Raw genomic sequence first — 15,567 nt, 5'->3', positions numbered from 1 at the left:
CATCTTGGCATCAATTTTAGTGATGTAAATCGCCACAGGTTGAAGTCCCACACACACTCAAGCTCTTTTCCTTATTACGCAAGAGGTCACAGTTGATTCGTTCGCTCGTCTTCATGCCACGTTCTTTTCTAGCACGACCTCGGGGGGCAAGAAAACAACAGACCTTGATATGGGGTGTCAAAATAAACGTGGTAAAAGCTATCCTAAACTTAGGCTATATTACCTATATCCTTTTGTCATCTAGGATCAAGGTCCTAAGTTTTCTTTCCTCCCCTGGCACGAGATCACCAAGTGCCACTGTACACACCACCAATATCGTCGGCCGAGACCGAAGCAGGAGAGCCTCATCTCAGATGATGCGGCTCTTGACTAAAAATTGATTCGATTCAAGGAGGCTCGCTTCTATGCCAGGGTACAAACATATAACGCATGCCCGTTCCTGAAAATCATGCATCGTGCTCCAGCCATACAGTGCCTCAGCCATTACCTAAAAGTTGGAGTCCCCCCCTGAACAACAAGCCAACATTCAATTGCAGCCAGTGCCCATCGTGGGAAGTCCTTGCGCGTTCACTCCTCAGCCCTGTCAGTGACCTTGATACGTCGACATCTCGGGAAGGGCGCCGTCACGATGGTGCAATCACGGCTCAAAGCAGCGCAACGTGTTTTCAGGCCTCAGCTTCTAGAATCTGCCGCTAGTCCTCGTTTCTCAATGGCTGGCCTGTAGCATTTTTCAGGTACAAACTGTTTCGCGGTTAACCAGAAATATTCGCCATTACTTGCATCATTTTCGATAGACCATCGCATTTCTTGGCGACCCTTAAACTCAGCTGGGAATAACAAACATTTGCGTGGTAGAAGCTTCGTGCACGACCGTCTTGCTAATTACACGCCTCTGGAAAATTTTCCATCATTTGTACAGACAAACGCGTGGGCCAGTTTTGAGCCGCACTGGAACAAGATACGAATTTACGCTATAATTATACCATTGGATCCTCCTTTACGATGGGGCTTGGAGCATCACAAGACGAGCTGAGACTTCAGGTGGATTCGGAACTCCCTTTACAGGGACATTTCCACTTCACGGTGATCTGGCGGCCCGTCTTGTCCTCTCAGCGTTCCGATGTGAAGCGTCTCATTCTGACAAACGAAAATGCAAGGAGTTTTCAGTACCTAGCATCACGACTCTTGAAACCAATAAATCAAAGCGGTCTGGATTAGCAGAGTCACAAACATGCAATAGCCTTCAACGGAGACCCATCTGGCATCAAAAAAGACAATAAGTTGGGCTCTTGGGCTCCACGGCAGATGTTTTGACGAGATAATTGCAATAAAGCTTGAGCTTGGCTTCAGCACGGTTGCAACCAAAGGCTGCAACGGTGAGCGATCGACGCCCATTAGTCGATGAGGCTCAATTCGCATGAACTTACATCCAGATCGATCATCATGTACCAAAACTTGTCTTCCGGCGTTGGTCTGAGCTCGGCCGGCTAGGCGGCAGATACTCCTGACGGTCGGTAGAGTACCCGACATCATTTTAATTTGCGGAACACAACTCCGTGATGTTCACGCCTCGAGACAGTTGGCTTAAACTTGTCTGCCATGTAAGGTGCTCTCAGCCTCTCACCTTGTACCTCTCATAAGAAGCCAAGCGATTAGGCGGACTTGAGGCTCCTCTCTGTTTTCACACAGTGCTTACGGTACCTTGCAATTATACGTACACCCACGGTTGTTTCTCTGCCGACAGTGACCTCTCTCGATGCCAGGGGCCTGTGCGTCATGTGCCTAATAAAATCTTCGACCGGCCACGTCCGTGCATCAATCGACTGTTTCTTTGGGACACTCAAGAGAAACGTGCCATCACGAACAGACCTGGCATAACAACACTTCACATTCCAATGTCTAGCTTAGCCGACAAGATTATATGAGAACACATACGACTTTTCCATTCGTGATGCTACAGAGAGTGCTTAATATTAGCCGTGATGCCATTTTAACAATGGCAATTCACACCATTGGACACCAGATGGAGTCCGGATGCCTCTCAGGGAATAACGTTGGTTTTTTCTCCGAAAGCCACTGTTTCTTGGGCGTCGAACAAAATTCCAAATGACATGTTTTCATGGCTGCTGGTAACCTGAGTCAATTCAATCAATCGCTTGCATTCGTATATGCCAGACACCTTGATAACCTCTAGATAGATGATGCGCATACAAAAACGAGCGTGTGGTTGTTTCTACGGCGTGCGAGGCAGAAGTCCGAGCATGTGACCAACCTCTGTCTCGAAGTTCAGGTATTGTTTGTCAACTGCATCCCAGAAATGGTATCAGATCCAAATAAACTATATGCAAGACATGTAGTTAGGGCATCCAACAGATAGAGATAAGGCAAGCGTATGGCCCAATTGCAGAGCTGCCCAGATTTGAGGAGCATTAGCCTTATCTCTGATCATTCTACTGAGACTCGAACTCTGGGGATTCCCGGGGTCAAGAGATAAGTTCCCATGCTGGGGAATGATAACGAGGCTTGAGAGATAAGGAATTGCCAGATCAGGCTGCACAAGAGACCTTGATAGGTTGAAGCCATAATACTACACTTTTGGCGCATGTGTATCATGATCCTGAACCAGTGAAATGAATGAGTCAAAGTAAGAACCTCTTTCTCCGACAACGGCCTCATCCGTTCACGATGGTGTTTAGCAAATTTTCAAAGCCAAAGACGAAAAATCCTGCGCCAAGCCCAGGCTCTAGCAAAGCGAGCGCTGGGCTAACCTCCGGGAATAATGCACGGAGCAACAAATCCCTTCCATACAGGGCAAGTGGGTAACATATCTTCGATCTTTTTCTAACCCAAACGTCATTCCCGCCAGATCATTCTACGCCTCAAACCCAGAATGTTCTATCTTTGCTCGTGAAAGAACCTCTTTGTCTAGGGTATCGACATCGTCAAAATCGGACTTGACCGGTGGACGGGCCGAACGCTAGGAGAAGGTTGCCGTGATAGGGGTGGGAAGCTCGAATTGGAGTTACTTTGGGGTTTGGGGAAACGTTACTGCTAGAGAAGAAGGGGGCTGTGAATTTCTATCCCTTATGCAACAGCCAGACTCTTGAGTTCAAGGCAAATGAAGAGTAATACCTACGTAGAGTACTGAATGAATTAGATCTGAGCCTTGCAGTAACCTCCTCAGTTTATGACACTATGGGGTTACTCATAATCCTCTCAATGCGTAACCATCTTTTGTTACAAGACCGTAGCTCGAGTTTTTTCGTCGAGCCAGCAACTGGAAAGGATTGACTGTGTTGGCTGGCACTTCACAAGCCTCAGATAACCTCTCTAGTAGCCCAGCATTCAACTATCTAGAGCTTCTGCAGTGAGAAAAGGGGAAAAGACCAGGCTATGGCAGCCTCAAGATCGTTCGGCTAGCCAATTCTCAACGTTTGCGAGAGGAGTATGAGGTGACGTTCTGGTGCTTGAGGAAACTAGAATACTAAGATGCCTAGTTATATTCAACTGGTAAATTATATTCATCAATCCCCACGACGTTTCAAATTTGTTCTGTTCAGGTCAGCTGTAGTAGTTTGAAGAACTGCATCATCAATGATCTTTCATAAGCTATATATGAGTGATACCACGCAGTAAAACTGTTGCTCCCTATCACTGGCTTCTCTGAAAACTTCTAAAAGTTCGGGCTTTTGCTAATGGTCCTTATAATGGAGCAACCATGCGGCATAGTTGCTATAGAACGAGGTACAGCTTGGTGCTTCTCCGGCCTCTGTTTGGATTGATCATTATTCTGGAGCTGTGATTTGCTATTTTGGGCACCATACACTTCGCTTAGGTTGAGATGCCTATGTGGTGCAGCTGGGCATATCAAAGGCACGGGCGAAGGTTGATACGAATAACTTCGAAGGTTGGCGTGGTACTGCTCAAGACTGATATGGTATTGTTGAAGGGTATATGGTGTCGCCGGCGATTGATACGGTATCGTCGGGGGTACCTCTGGTACTGCTGGAGGCGGCAATGCCATCGTAGGAGCTTGTAAAGGTACAGCCGAAGGCTGATGGGGCTGAAACAGCTTTTCATTGAGTGCAGCCCAGGCTGCTGTGTAATTCTGGGGGTCAGAAAGATGAGGATAATCTCCCAGGCTCTTCGTTCTGCGAAGGGTAGGCCTCCGAGGCGGAAAGTTGGTGGCAGAAAGAGAGACAAACTCTTCCCTGACTTTCGCTTGCGTGGCTCTAGGTGACAGCTGTGGTGATTGTAGAGTCTCTAGATGATCTAGAGGTTAGATTGAATACCGAGTTGCAAACTGAATGTACTGACTTGAGCGCTGCGCGCCATACAACGGCATCGCTACGCTTCTATGCTCTGGGACAAGTCTTTTTGTAATGGCTGCATGACCACGCTTGTTCAGCTTTTCTGATTCTTCGTATGGGGTCATGTTGAACGATAATTGTTTTCAAGATAAACCGGTCAGTGATAAGAGATGGCCTTGGTCTGCAATGATAGAAGAACGTGACAACCCTTGAGATATGGGAACCGTAGTTGCTGTTTTGATCTTGATTCCCTGATACAGAATGGGAAAGAGAATTCTGTCACATATATAGGTCTAAGGTACCTAGTAAGTAGGCGTTCTATCAACTGGGAAGAGCAAATGCTACTGTGGGCTACAACGCTCTAGCAGTTCATGGCAAGAGCATATCTTTTATCTAAACCGCCTCGGAGAAGCATTAACTCAAGCTTATGACCTCAATCTTAAATTTCATGAATATCTTGCCTACCTTAGGGAGAGATCTAGAATTCTACTGAATTATCACCTACTAAAGTCTTTTGACGTATAGGATGTGAGCACTAGTTTTTCTTATCCAGATTCATATCAACCTTTCTTTATATCTGATGATGAGAGAATTATCTGTCTTTTCTCGATAGATGTTTGTTCTCGGATTATCTATTTGGCCTCTAAGGTTGTCACTGCAAAGCATTTGCCAAGTGACAAGCACTGCCAACTTCGGCTTGAGGTTATAGCAAACATAGACGCGTCACTACAACAGAAAAACAAAGAAATGCGATACTGGTTTCCACATTTCTCCTCTTGCATTACATTTTGTTCTGACATTTATTAGTGAAGTGTCGTACTTCCGACAACTCTCAACTGGCTGCTGTCCGGGTACAAAATGGAATCAACCCAGCAGGTATGATACATACAGCTATACCCAAGTTACTCATCTACACACACCTACTAACTGCACCGCAAGGTCGAGAAGCAGAGCGCGCAAGAGACTGTTTTCTCTTCAACACGCGGAAATGTCGCGGACCTGGTTTTCCCAAACTTGACCTCACTTTGGCTGTCGCAAGAGCCTGAAGACCAGGCGAGCCTCAGACGACTCAACCAGGTTTGGGACGTGTTCGCCTCAACATGGAGCCCTCATGACAAGATGTATATCTATCGTCTCCTCCCGGAGGTGCGAACTAGCCCTACAAACCGAAAGGTCCCTAGTAACCACAAACTCTACAAACTCCACAAACACGACATCACCTTCGGACTTTGGGTTATTCTCCGATGCATATACCCTGATCAGAAACTTCCAGCTCTCAGACTTGCTCTCATGGAGAAGTATCCAGGTATCGATCTCAATTCCTTCACCGGTCCTGTTCCCAAGGTTGTATGCATGTCTCTCGACAAACACACCGACGGAAAACGCGAACACAAGATTTTGGCTCCTTATTCTAAGAAGGATATGCTTGAGGAAGATGATAATATCACCCCCAGTGACTTATCCGTCAAAGAGGAGGACTACACCTTTGGTAAGGCATGCCCTCCAGGACATGAGTATCCTATTACTAACTTCACATTAGACGATACTGTAATCCACACTCCGAAATTTGAGCCTCACCTGGACCAGCTCCGCTCCACTAAGCCTGACAAGCCTTCCGCCCAGCGTTTGAAAGAGGTTGAGTCGAAAATGCGTGGCATGGTTCTTGGAGGACCTCACAGTGCCTCTTACAGCAAGTTTCTGGAGTCAAAGTCTAGCAATGCGCCAACAGATGTATCTACTAATGGTCCCGATATCACAAAGCTATGCATCAGTCCTAGCGCTATGCACGAAGCAGACGTTGAACGCTCGGCTAGCGACGAATCTTCTCCTGAGGACGACTCTGCCCAAACTGCACTTTCCGAAAAGCGGTTCCTCGAGTTGAAGAATCTCATTACCAATGTTACAACCGAATCGAAGCGAGGTGTTTCTGAGGAAATGCGCAAGATGCATACCGAGACGACGAAGCAGATCCAAAACATGCACACCGAGATGATTGACCAGTTCAAGAAGAATCGGCAGACGTTGGTTGATATTGGTAAACAAGTTGCTGAGATACGAGCACATATCGAGCTTGCGCGTATGGATCGGAAAGATCTGGACGAAGTTGAGGCCAGAGCCATCAACCTTGAGCAGTTCATCTTGTCACTTTGAGGATTTTTGTCAAGGCTGTTGGTGTGATCCCAAAATTTTGAAACGTTTTCCTGCTATATCCTATGGAGAGTGTCTGGGCTTCAGAACCGGGAGAGTTTCTCAAAGGGAGAGTTCTTTGTGTATGGATGTGGAAACTTGATGCATGGAGGGGCCTTTGCGGACTCACAGGAGCCGTGTAATGTAATATGCATCCAGAGGCATTGGGCAGCTAGAGACCAATAACGTGCGGAAGTGAAGGCACTTTGTTCTGGAACCCTGCAGGGCGTTATTAATCACGGTGGCGTCTGCTAAAGAAAGCCACTGCCTCATGTCTGAGCTCTCACATTTTGAGTCCGGGGAACGGTGACAAGACCGAGATTGTCGACTGCAAAGTGTTCGCTTGTTACAACTAATGGCTGTACATACCCCGACTTTTAATCATCCCAACTTGCTTAGCATAGGTATGCCACCTCTGGATAGCGTCGTTACCTTGCCTTTTTGAGCAAATCGTTCATCCCATCGCCCGGAAGCGGAACCAAGCTATGTAAGCGTGGTACTAGTCGAGAGGCTTAGAAACGGGTTCTCCTACGAAGCTTTATTACCGGAAAGAGCCAGACAACAGGTATCGGGACTGTGAAAAGGATCAGTGATATGGAAGATCAAGACTTTGGCATATGAGGCTGATGGTAGCCAACGTTAAGAGGGGGCATGAGTCGTGCAGTTTGAAATGTGAGGACGAGTTGGCACTCGTATCAAACCCCATGTAAACTAATCCTTGCACAGTCACAATCGGACAACGGGAACTCGTCAGCTGCAGGCGCCAGACGCGGAAGAGGCCTTGATTACCCCAGAAAACCCCCTGATCTGATGGAGTTGCATCCCCTTCGTCCATTCATCCTTGTCAGGGCTTTGCGGGGACTGCATGAGATCCTCAAAGGGACCTGCAGACGGATGGGGCCAGAAATCTTTCAACAGGGACTTGCCCTGCATTCTAGCTGTCACAAGCAAGTCGTACATCATTAGTTCTGAAGAGTTTTCACTGTGCATCTGCGAAGTCCCATTAATTGCGTTATATTCTATCGTTCGTACACAGAGGATGAAGCTCCCTCTAATTATATATGTATATGTTAAGTTCCCAGTATCCAGTGGTTAAATCGCTTATTTCGCATGTTCAATACTATAAGGCTCGTGACGAGCATTCGTAGAGCTCGCCTCACTGACTGCTCTCTCGTGATGTTCCGTGATTTCGTCATCTTCGCTGTTTGGTGATCGAACGACCTCTGTAACGATAGTCTTCTTGATTCCGTCGAGGTTCTCACGATGCTTGAGTTCGATCTCATCTTCTTCGCCAAGTTCGATATGTGTTCGTGTAAGACCACCACCAAATCGACTGGCTCCAGCAGGTCGGGCACCAGTTTTGACAGTAGTTCGAGAGCGAGAGCTGTAATCGTGCGTTCCATCTGCTTGATTGTTGCCGGCTCGGACAACCTTGCCAATAAGGTCTGCCATGTTCATCTCAATGTGGAGTTTGCAGAGATAAACAAGAGGGTGAAACTGGACGTAGACGAAGCTGTTTGGTAAAGACATCATTCCAATAAGGAGGATCTTGAACAAAGTCAGTACAAGGTGGCAAACCGAGTTTGAGAGACCGTAACTTACATCCAAGGCAATCGAGATTGCGACGAGGACCATATTCATGTGGTATAAACGGGTGTACTTTTGAAGACCGTTTGCTACCAAACGCTGCTTAACAACCCAAATGAAATAAAAGTTAAGGGCTGCGTCCATGATGGCAAAGAGTACCTTTTCCATACGGTCCCAAATTTCGTTGACATGTATGTATTTCTCACTGATTTGAAGGCGTGCCGGGATCCAAATACAGAAAACGCTGATGTTGATAGACAAGAGGATTCCAAAGCAAGTCCACTTGAGTATAGTTCCATTTCGACGGACAACCATGAGCAGACTGACTCGGTTGATGATAATTTGAATCAGGCATTGAACCTGTATCGACCAAAAGACGACTAAAGAGTCAGTACATGACAAGTGGAAAAGTGCGAGTGGCTTACTGATGAAGAAGTAATATTGGAAACTCGGTTTTATAATCCCACGGAGGTATAGCCAGACCATTATTCCAAGAACAGTGCTAGAGCAGACCTCGAGCCAAATATAAATAATATAGAGAGTTAACCGATTCCGCCTTCTGATTGCTGCTTGAGTTTGGCGCATTGCTTTTCCGCAGTTGAAAATGGTGACGCCCAGGGATAAGCCCCAGATGATCGAAGCAAAATTCATATCGTCGTCAGAAGGAGGCTCCTCCTTGAAGTTGGGAGGGACGAGGAAGCCATTTTCGGTCGCCATAGTGGCAATAGAATGAGGCCGAGTGACTTGATCTCGCCGGTGTTGGTTGGTCAGTATGAAGAGAGTGGGATCAAGTTACCCCAGAAAACGGGGACTGTAGAAGTCGAGATGAAACACAGCACAACATGAGAAATGATCTGTATGCGAGGGTTGGATGCAGTAGTTTATATGATCCAATGTCCACTAGGTAAGGTAGAACAAGATTGAATTCTCAGCAGGAGTTAGTTGTGCATCCAATGCTGTTCCAGGCTCGCCGGGTACAAGGGAAGAACCCTGGGGCCTCAGAAAAGCTTAGTGGAAGGCGGTGATCCGAGTCGTACATACAGACTAGAAGCTAGTGGTAGAATGAATCTGCAGTGGCGGAATATGCATCCGGTGCATTGGTACAATCAACAGGCATGATCCCTACTGACTCCGTCTCTCCACGTCCTTGTTCCATGAGTGATGATGCGCTAGACACGAGGGCTTCAGTGGCGTTGGATGGCCGCTGAAACTGGACTGCAGGAAGCCACAAAAGTCTCTGGCAGCCAATTTGTCAGTTTAGTGGTGAATTCCGGGGCGCGCCTAGAATACAGGGCCTTGGCCTTGGTGCGTCTAGTCTGGACGATGAGGATTGTTGGCTGTCGATAGACTTTTCCTTTTCCTTTCATTGCTTTTTTTTTGACCCACGATATTACTTACTTACTTACATGCATCGCGTCCGGGGAAGATCCCCGTAATTTCCATTTCCCCATGAAAATGTCGATCTTCCTGGGCTTTTTTCCTCGTCTCCAGACTCAGTTTCAGCAAAGACGTAACCTGAAGTGAATACTGGCCGTTTATAAAACCTCCGTACGTCCGGATAAGATTGCGATGTTAGTTGCTTATGTAGGATCTAGTGCACGAGTCAAGACCTTGAACAGGGCTGAGATCGACAACTAAAATCGCTTTAGTTAGTCGTTGGATCCACAATGTGCGGAAGAATGGCTCACATCCCGCTTTGACTTTTGGGTTGCAATTCTGTGCTTCTATCACATTTTGTTGTCTCAGTGACTCGAAAGCCATCCATTGCAAGTGACCCAACGACCTGGTTCAAGAAACAGGGGTATAATGAGGGGGGGAACGATAACATGGCTTTCTCCAGAATCGACAATAGTCCCCGGAACGATGAGACCCCGGCTCCCCTAAACTCTATTGTCATGAATCTTTATCTGTTGTTTCGAGACAGTCAGACTCTTGGCACAGACTTGGGCTGGTGCTTAGGGATGTGGTTTGGCCGTAAGACATGGGCCTTACCGTTGATAGCCTCTGAAGATTGATGAATTATTCAATCACGCTATCACATATTTCTCATATCTCAAAGTTCTAACACTAGAGGCACCACAGGACAGGCCGATATAGTCCAGACGGGCCGTCTTGCCAGCGCCACTACTATTCAACAGAACAGACACAAACGTCCCTACTCGCCGTTGATCTCCCAGGCACTACGGTCACTTCGGCCAAAAATATATGATCTACGGCGTAAAAAGCGAGCAGCATCTTGTCCTACGGGTTTAGCTTCGCTGGTTATTGCACCTAGCTTGACAACCGTGCGGAAGTAGAACCAGGGGCCAGATTGCGCTTCGTCGCCATCTCCAGTCGGAAGCGAGCCTGGGGTTGACAGGCCTTGCAGCAAGATAAGAATCCCGTTGGGAATTTTGTCGATCGCTGAAATTGCTTCAAGTGCGAGATTACTCATTACACAGAATGCTCCGGAGACGGATACCTATTATCCAGATTTGCCGCCCCCTGGGCAACAAGTCAGCTAAGCGGCTGTAAACCTGCTGCCCAGAAGGCTCTGGTCTTTAGCAAAATATACCAGAATGTCATCAGCCTCGACTTCGTCTGACAGTAACCGCAAGGCATTTCCACGTGGAACAACAGTCTATCGGGCAAGCCATGACTTGGTCGCGTCAAAGGCGCAAAACCTCAAACCACTTCTCTTCATTGAACGGAACAGCTTAGTCCAGCATACCAGACGAGTCCTTAGGCCTTGCAAGGCGAACTGGTTTACAGCCCGGTGTGTAACTTGGGCTCAATACTTGATACATCCCTAGAACTAGTCATCTCGACCAGTGTCAGACTTTAGCTATCAGATCATTGCAAACAAGGCTGAACGGAAGAAATACAACGACAGTCCGAGCACATACCCATGATTCAACGATCCCTCGATTTGAAGCCTCATATGCAGCATGACAGCTAGGTCATGTCTACCATTGCTTAAAGGCAAACGCCTCAAGAACCTGCCTTGTCATCAGGCCCGTACCATTCCCGTTACAGCACTATAAAAAGGATAGTATCGTAAAGTCATACGATATTGCCTCACGGGTGCACTAGCAGTTCGTCCCGGGAATTGTGTTGCAGTACCAAGCTAGTTCGTCTGAATATTGCACACCATCAGCGGAGGCGTTATTCCCCCTCACTACTCCTTAAATCCGCATGATTGAGTCAACACGTGGAATGGCGTTTTGGACGTGAGACAGTTCAGCCAAACTCAGGTGAAGCTTGTGATACTTTAGCCATTTCTGGGGTGCTTCGGTTGGTTGTTCCCCCGAAAGGTGCATATCGCTACTACATCAGTGTAACATCATGCAGCAGAAGCCAGACCGTTGTTCTAGCTGATCTCCCGTCTCACACAATTATCGATCAGCCCCTGTTCGAACCTAGCTGATTTGACATAAATGTCCAACTTTTTGAGGTGGACATCCTGCTTCAAGCGTCAACACTTCCCTTCACCCGGCGGACATATTGTTCGTGACGACAAAAAGAAGGCAGGGAAAAACTCATTCTACCCCTATACGTTACCTTCTACGCCTCACCAAACCAAGTTGAATCATCTAAGGATTATGAATCAGTTGTGTCGATCTCAGGGTCTGACCAAGGCATGGCCCAACACAATTGCATTGACCTGCCTCTTTAGATCGTTGCTTGCGAGACTGTCGCAAATCTTGTTGACATGTTTAGTGAAGGCTGAGTCAGTCCTGCAATACGACAGATGAGATATCAGAGTAGCTGAAGATAGGAGTGACTCTAGTTCACATGTGTAGTTCTGGTAGGGATAGACCTTGAGCGTCATCTTCAATGTTGCGAGCTTCGTGGTTCTCGGATAGCCTGGTGCATTTCCCATCTTGATGTGACATTTTGTGACTAGCTTCCATTTAGCTGTTTATTGTTCTCGTATAATATCATTAATGATTGGCAATTCGAGGGTTGAGGCTGCAACATTTCGCCCTGTCTGGATATAACTCCGGTAAAGCAAGACCAGAAGCCGTCTGGAACTCTGATTCAGAAAATTTGTAGACTCGATATGTGTTGAGACTACACTGCTTCTCTCTTCTTTTATCTTCAGAACCATTGGTGAAATCATTCACGATGCTGCTGCTCTCAGTGCTCAACAACAATGTGATGGCCGGCTTTTCCGTGCTGGAGCAATCACGAGCCCTGCAGTATAAACTGTACAAGACATTCTATAGTCATGATAGCAAGCGATATCATCATGTGGCTCTTTTTTTATCAGCATAAGCTGAGTACTTGTCTGCAGATGTCGTAAATGCCGTTGAGCTGATGGTCCTCCGAGAAGAGGTAGCCGAACGATGTTCACTACACGCATTAAGACAAGAGGATGACCAGAAGGCATATCTAGGATATCTCAGGTGATTCTGTACCTCAGGGTTATTCGTCGATTTATCAGACATAGCGATTTCTTGCATTTCTACGGTTGGTTTCCAGGTGGAGGTTCTCCCGCGTCTCTGACACCTCACGTCAATGACCTCTGCTACTGAGAGCATAACAATCAAACCTCCAAGGGAGATCGCAGCTGACTTGAGTTTGGGTTAAGAACATCTTTTAAAGATTGGGTTCTGCTGCCTAGGGTTATATCATCGATTACTGTAGGTATCCTTGATGAAGTGGGTATGAGAGTACGAGGATATAAAAAGACTCCTTTCCAGAAGAACGTATCCTAACAAATAGTAAGTCTCCGGACTTAATTAAACCTCAAAGAAATTGAATGTTCTATTGCCAGTTTGCTGTTCATTCATCTGAGCTTCCATTCGGTTGTTGCAGTTTGGATACGTTGCTGCTATGGCAGCTAGACTCTGGATATATACTGAAGCTTGACCACTTCTCTCATCAAATCACATCCGGTGTGGTGTATCGGTTTATCATTCCGCGTTTTCAATTACTGAGTAATAAAATCCGCGGCGAGCGGGGTTCGACTCCCCGCACCGGAGAATCTTTTGCCTTTGGAAATGTTTTTTTTGCTGTTATTTATCACTTGTCATATGCTTGTTTTTGTTTTTGATTATGATACCGAGCCGCAGCCGTTGTGGTATTGTGAAAGCATGAGCTCCTTTATTGTGTTAAGAGGTTGGTTATGTGATTTCACTACTTCAGGACCGGTCAAGCGACCGTGGATATATACACATTAACACAAGGAGATAGCAATGGGTCTCCATTTTCGTCTGTCTTATGTTCTTTTTAGGTTTTGAGATGTTTTTGCCCACATCTGGAATCAATTTCATGAGTCTTTGCGATGTCAGCCTGCAGCTGTTTTGTATGACTCAATGACTGCTTCGACGACGTGACAAACCAGCTCAGTTTCATGACATACAGAATAAATATTGATTGGAGAGCTCAAATACCCCATTCGCGTTATGTAAAGTACCAAAACCGTGATATTTCTACCGTAACTTGGAGTAATTTCCAACAAGTCCAGTCTCATTCGAGAGAACTGGAAGTACAGGGTAGCGATAATGCCAGGTTGCCGACATTTTCCCGTCTCGAGTCTACCAGACATCAACCTCCGTCATTCATACGATTGTTCAACATCCAGAGTACTTATTGGAACCTTCTGCTTCCGGAGTGACAAGTCGTCACCCTAGGGAGGCATGATAATCGACGCCTGACATGCGCGAGTTTATGGACTATGTCCACAGCGCCTTCTACGAAGCTACTGGATGGAATCGCGACAACTCGTACGCGGCGCTGAATGTGACCAGTGATGGTATTGATCCTTTCTATTCAGTAACGCTCGGGTCCGTGTATTGACAAGAGTGTTGCAGCTCTCCTGAATTTCGAGACCCCTCGTGGACTACGACTCACCCTATCTGCCCTCGCAAGCCCCAACTTTGCGACATCCTACCAACTTGGCTCGGTCGGCATCGTTGATGGATCCATCTCGTACCTCTTCTCATCAGTCCCGCTTCGACTGCTTTTGACACCGCAATCGGAGACGATCAATCTACCGGAGCTTTTGCGCTCGTACAGACCTCTCACCGAACTCCCCCACCGAACCAATTCTCTCCTCCAGACACCGAAAGACAAACCAGAATCGTCACTCCTGTATGGTCGACTCTACCTACCCCAATCGCTACTCGAAGCTCTATTCGTCAAACGACTGTCTCCTGCGCTCCAGGTCCAGCTCAGTTCTGTATCTGCCCAGCACCTTAAGAACGGCGGCACTGTACTAGGCTTGGCGCAATATGACGTAGGGAAATATGCGCTCGAAGGACTTGCGTCCTCAGATGGAGGACTGCTCGGCTTCCGGGGCGTGTATAATTTCGGCGGCGATGCCGAGAAGCCGGAGGACCAGGCTGGAAACGACAATGGAAACGCCGACAGGGAAAGAATCTATGGTCGATTCAGCACCGGCGGAGAAATTTACTACGGCACCCTGAACAAGTCGGGTGGAATCAGCGTGGGAACCCGGTTTGCAACGTTACCCTCGCACAAGGGAACGCCTCTATCTGCGACGTTGACACTGAATCCCTTAATGGGTAACATCAGTGCAAGTTATGCCGTGGTGGCAGGCCGGCATTGTAGTCTTGCTACGCGGATGGAGTTCAATGTGTTCAGCTACGAAAGCGCTTGGGCTATTGGTATGGAGCTCTGGCGGAAACCATTTACCCGACTTGTTCTTGAGGACGAGCCAGTCATTGATGACAAAGTGGTTCTGGATGATAAACCAGAGGTGAAGCGGCCCAAGGAGCGCAGCTTTCAAGCCAAATTGGAATGGCGTCTGGATGATCCCGAACCTGTTATCGTCAAGCCACCACCACCACCGCCCCTCCCTTCGCCTCTCCCTTCACCCCCAAAAGAGGAGGTAGACCCTGAAAAGCCCGGAGAGGAGAGATATGCAGGCGTACTCAAGACTCGACTTGACCAAAACATGCGAATAGGAGTGCTGTGGGAAGGGCGGGTCAAATCTCTCCTATTCAGTCTCGGAAGTTCGATCGACTTGAATAAACTTGACAAGCCATTCCGAACGCTCGGATTGGAAATACAGTTTTCATCATGATCGGATATTAAACATAGCCCTGTCATCTACGTTGACTACTGCAGGACGGCGGCAATAGCCCACTACTGCAGTCGGCCCGTAGGATCATGTCAGCATGGTCTATGTGGTAGCTCATATGTGTGATGCAGCTGGAATAACGATGGCGTATATCAACGGGAATAGCGACCCGGAAGGTGGTTATGACACTGCATATGTCAGTGTTATGTATTGGTTAGGTTGGATGTATTATAATGAGCATCTCAATGGCGTTACCGGTTGGAGGCATTGTTTCTGAGGGGCATAGATTTGGAATTGGCGATTGGTGGCATAGTACTTCTCCCATTACTACTGTTTATTTGTCAACGTCTTCTCTGACATGGAACATCCAACATCAGCTCTTGATGACTCTCATGTGGCCATCCTTGTATAAACAACCGTTTATGCATAAGTGCAACCAACTCAAGACACACT

General features: G+C 47.1%; 3 protein-coding genes across 3 annotated transcripts; 2 read left to right on the top strand and 1 right to left on the bottom strand.

Annotated features, from left to right (window-relative positions):
• Positions 1-5,168: 5,168 nt before the first annotated feature.
• Positions 5,169-6,461, top strand: FSUBG_254 (uncharacterized protein; the record flags this gene model as incomplete). The annotated part of the gene is made up of 3 exons (XM_036680323.1): positions 5,169-5,186; positions 5,250-5,799; positions 5,851-6,461. 3 exons carry the CDS (start codon positions 5,169-5,171, stop codon positions 6,459-6,461), a joined length of 1,179 nt encoding a protein of 392 aa, XP_036544392.1.
• Positions 6,462-7,598: 1,137 nt separating this feature from the next.
• Positions 7,599-8,801, bottom strand: FSUBG_253 (uncharacterized protein; the record flags this gene model as incomplete). The annotated part of the gene is made up of 3 exons (XM_036680312.1): positions 7,599-8,045; positions 8,100-8,464; positions 8,510-8,801. 3 exons carry the CDS (start codon positions 8,799-8,801, stop codon positions 7,599-7,601), a joined length of 1,104 nt encoding a protein of 367 aa, XP_036544391.1.
• Positions 8,802-13,727: 4,926 nt separating this feature from the next.
• Positions 13,728-15,117, top strand: FSUBG_252 (mitochondrial distribution and morphology 10; the record flags this gene model as incomplete). Its single annotated transcript, XM_036680301.1, has 2 exons — positions 13,728-13,824; positions 13,883-15,117. The coding sequence occupies 2 exons, from the start codon at positions 13,728-13,730 to the stop codon at positions 15,115-15,117; spliced, it is 1,332 nt and encodes a 443-aa protein (XP_036544390.1).
• Positions 15,118-15,567: the final 450 nt, after the last annotated feature.

The sequence above is a fragment of the Fusarium subglutinans genome (assembly GCF_013396075.1).
Source record: "Fusarium subglutinans strain NRRL 66333 chromosome Unknown NRRL66333_c0000001, whole genome shotgun sequence".
Classification (NCBI taxonomy): domain Eukaryota; kingdom Fungi; phylum Ascomycota; class Sordariomycetes; order Hypocreales; family Nectriaceae; genus Fusarium; species Fusarium subglutinans.
Note: the sequence above shows the minus strand (reverse complement) of the source record. Positions and strands in the feature narration are given on the sequence as shown.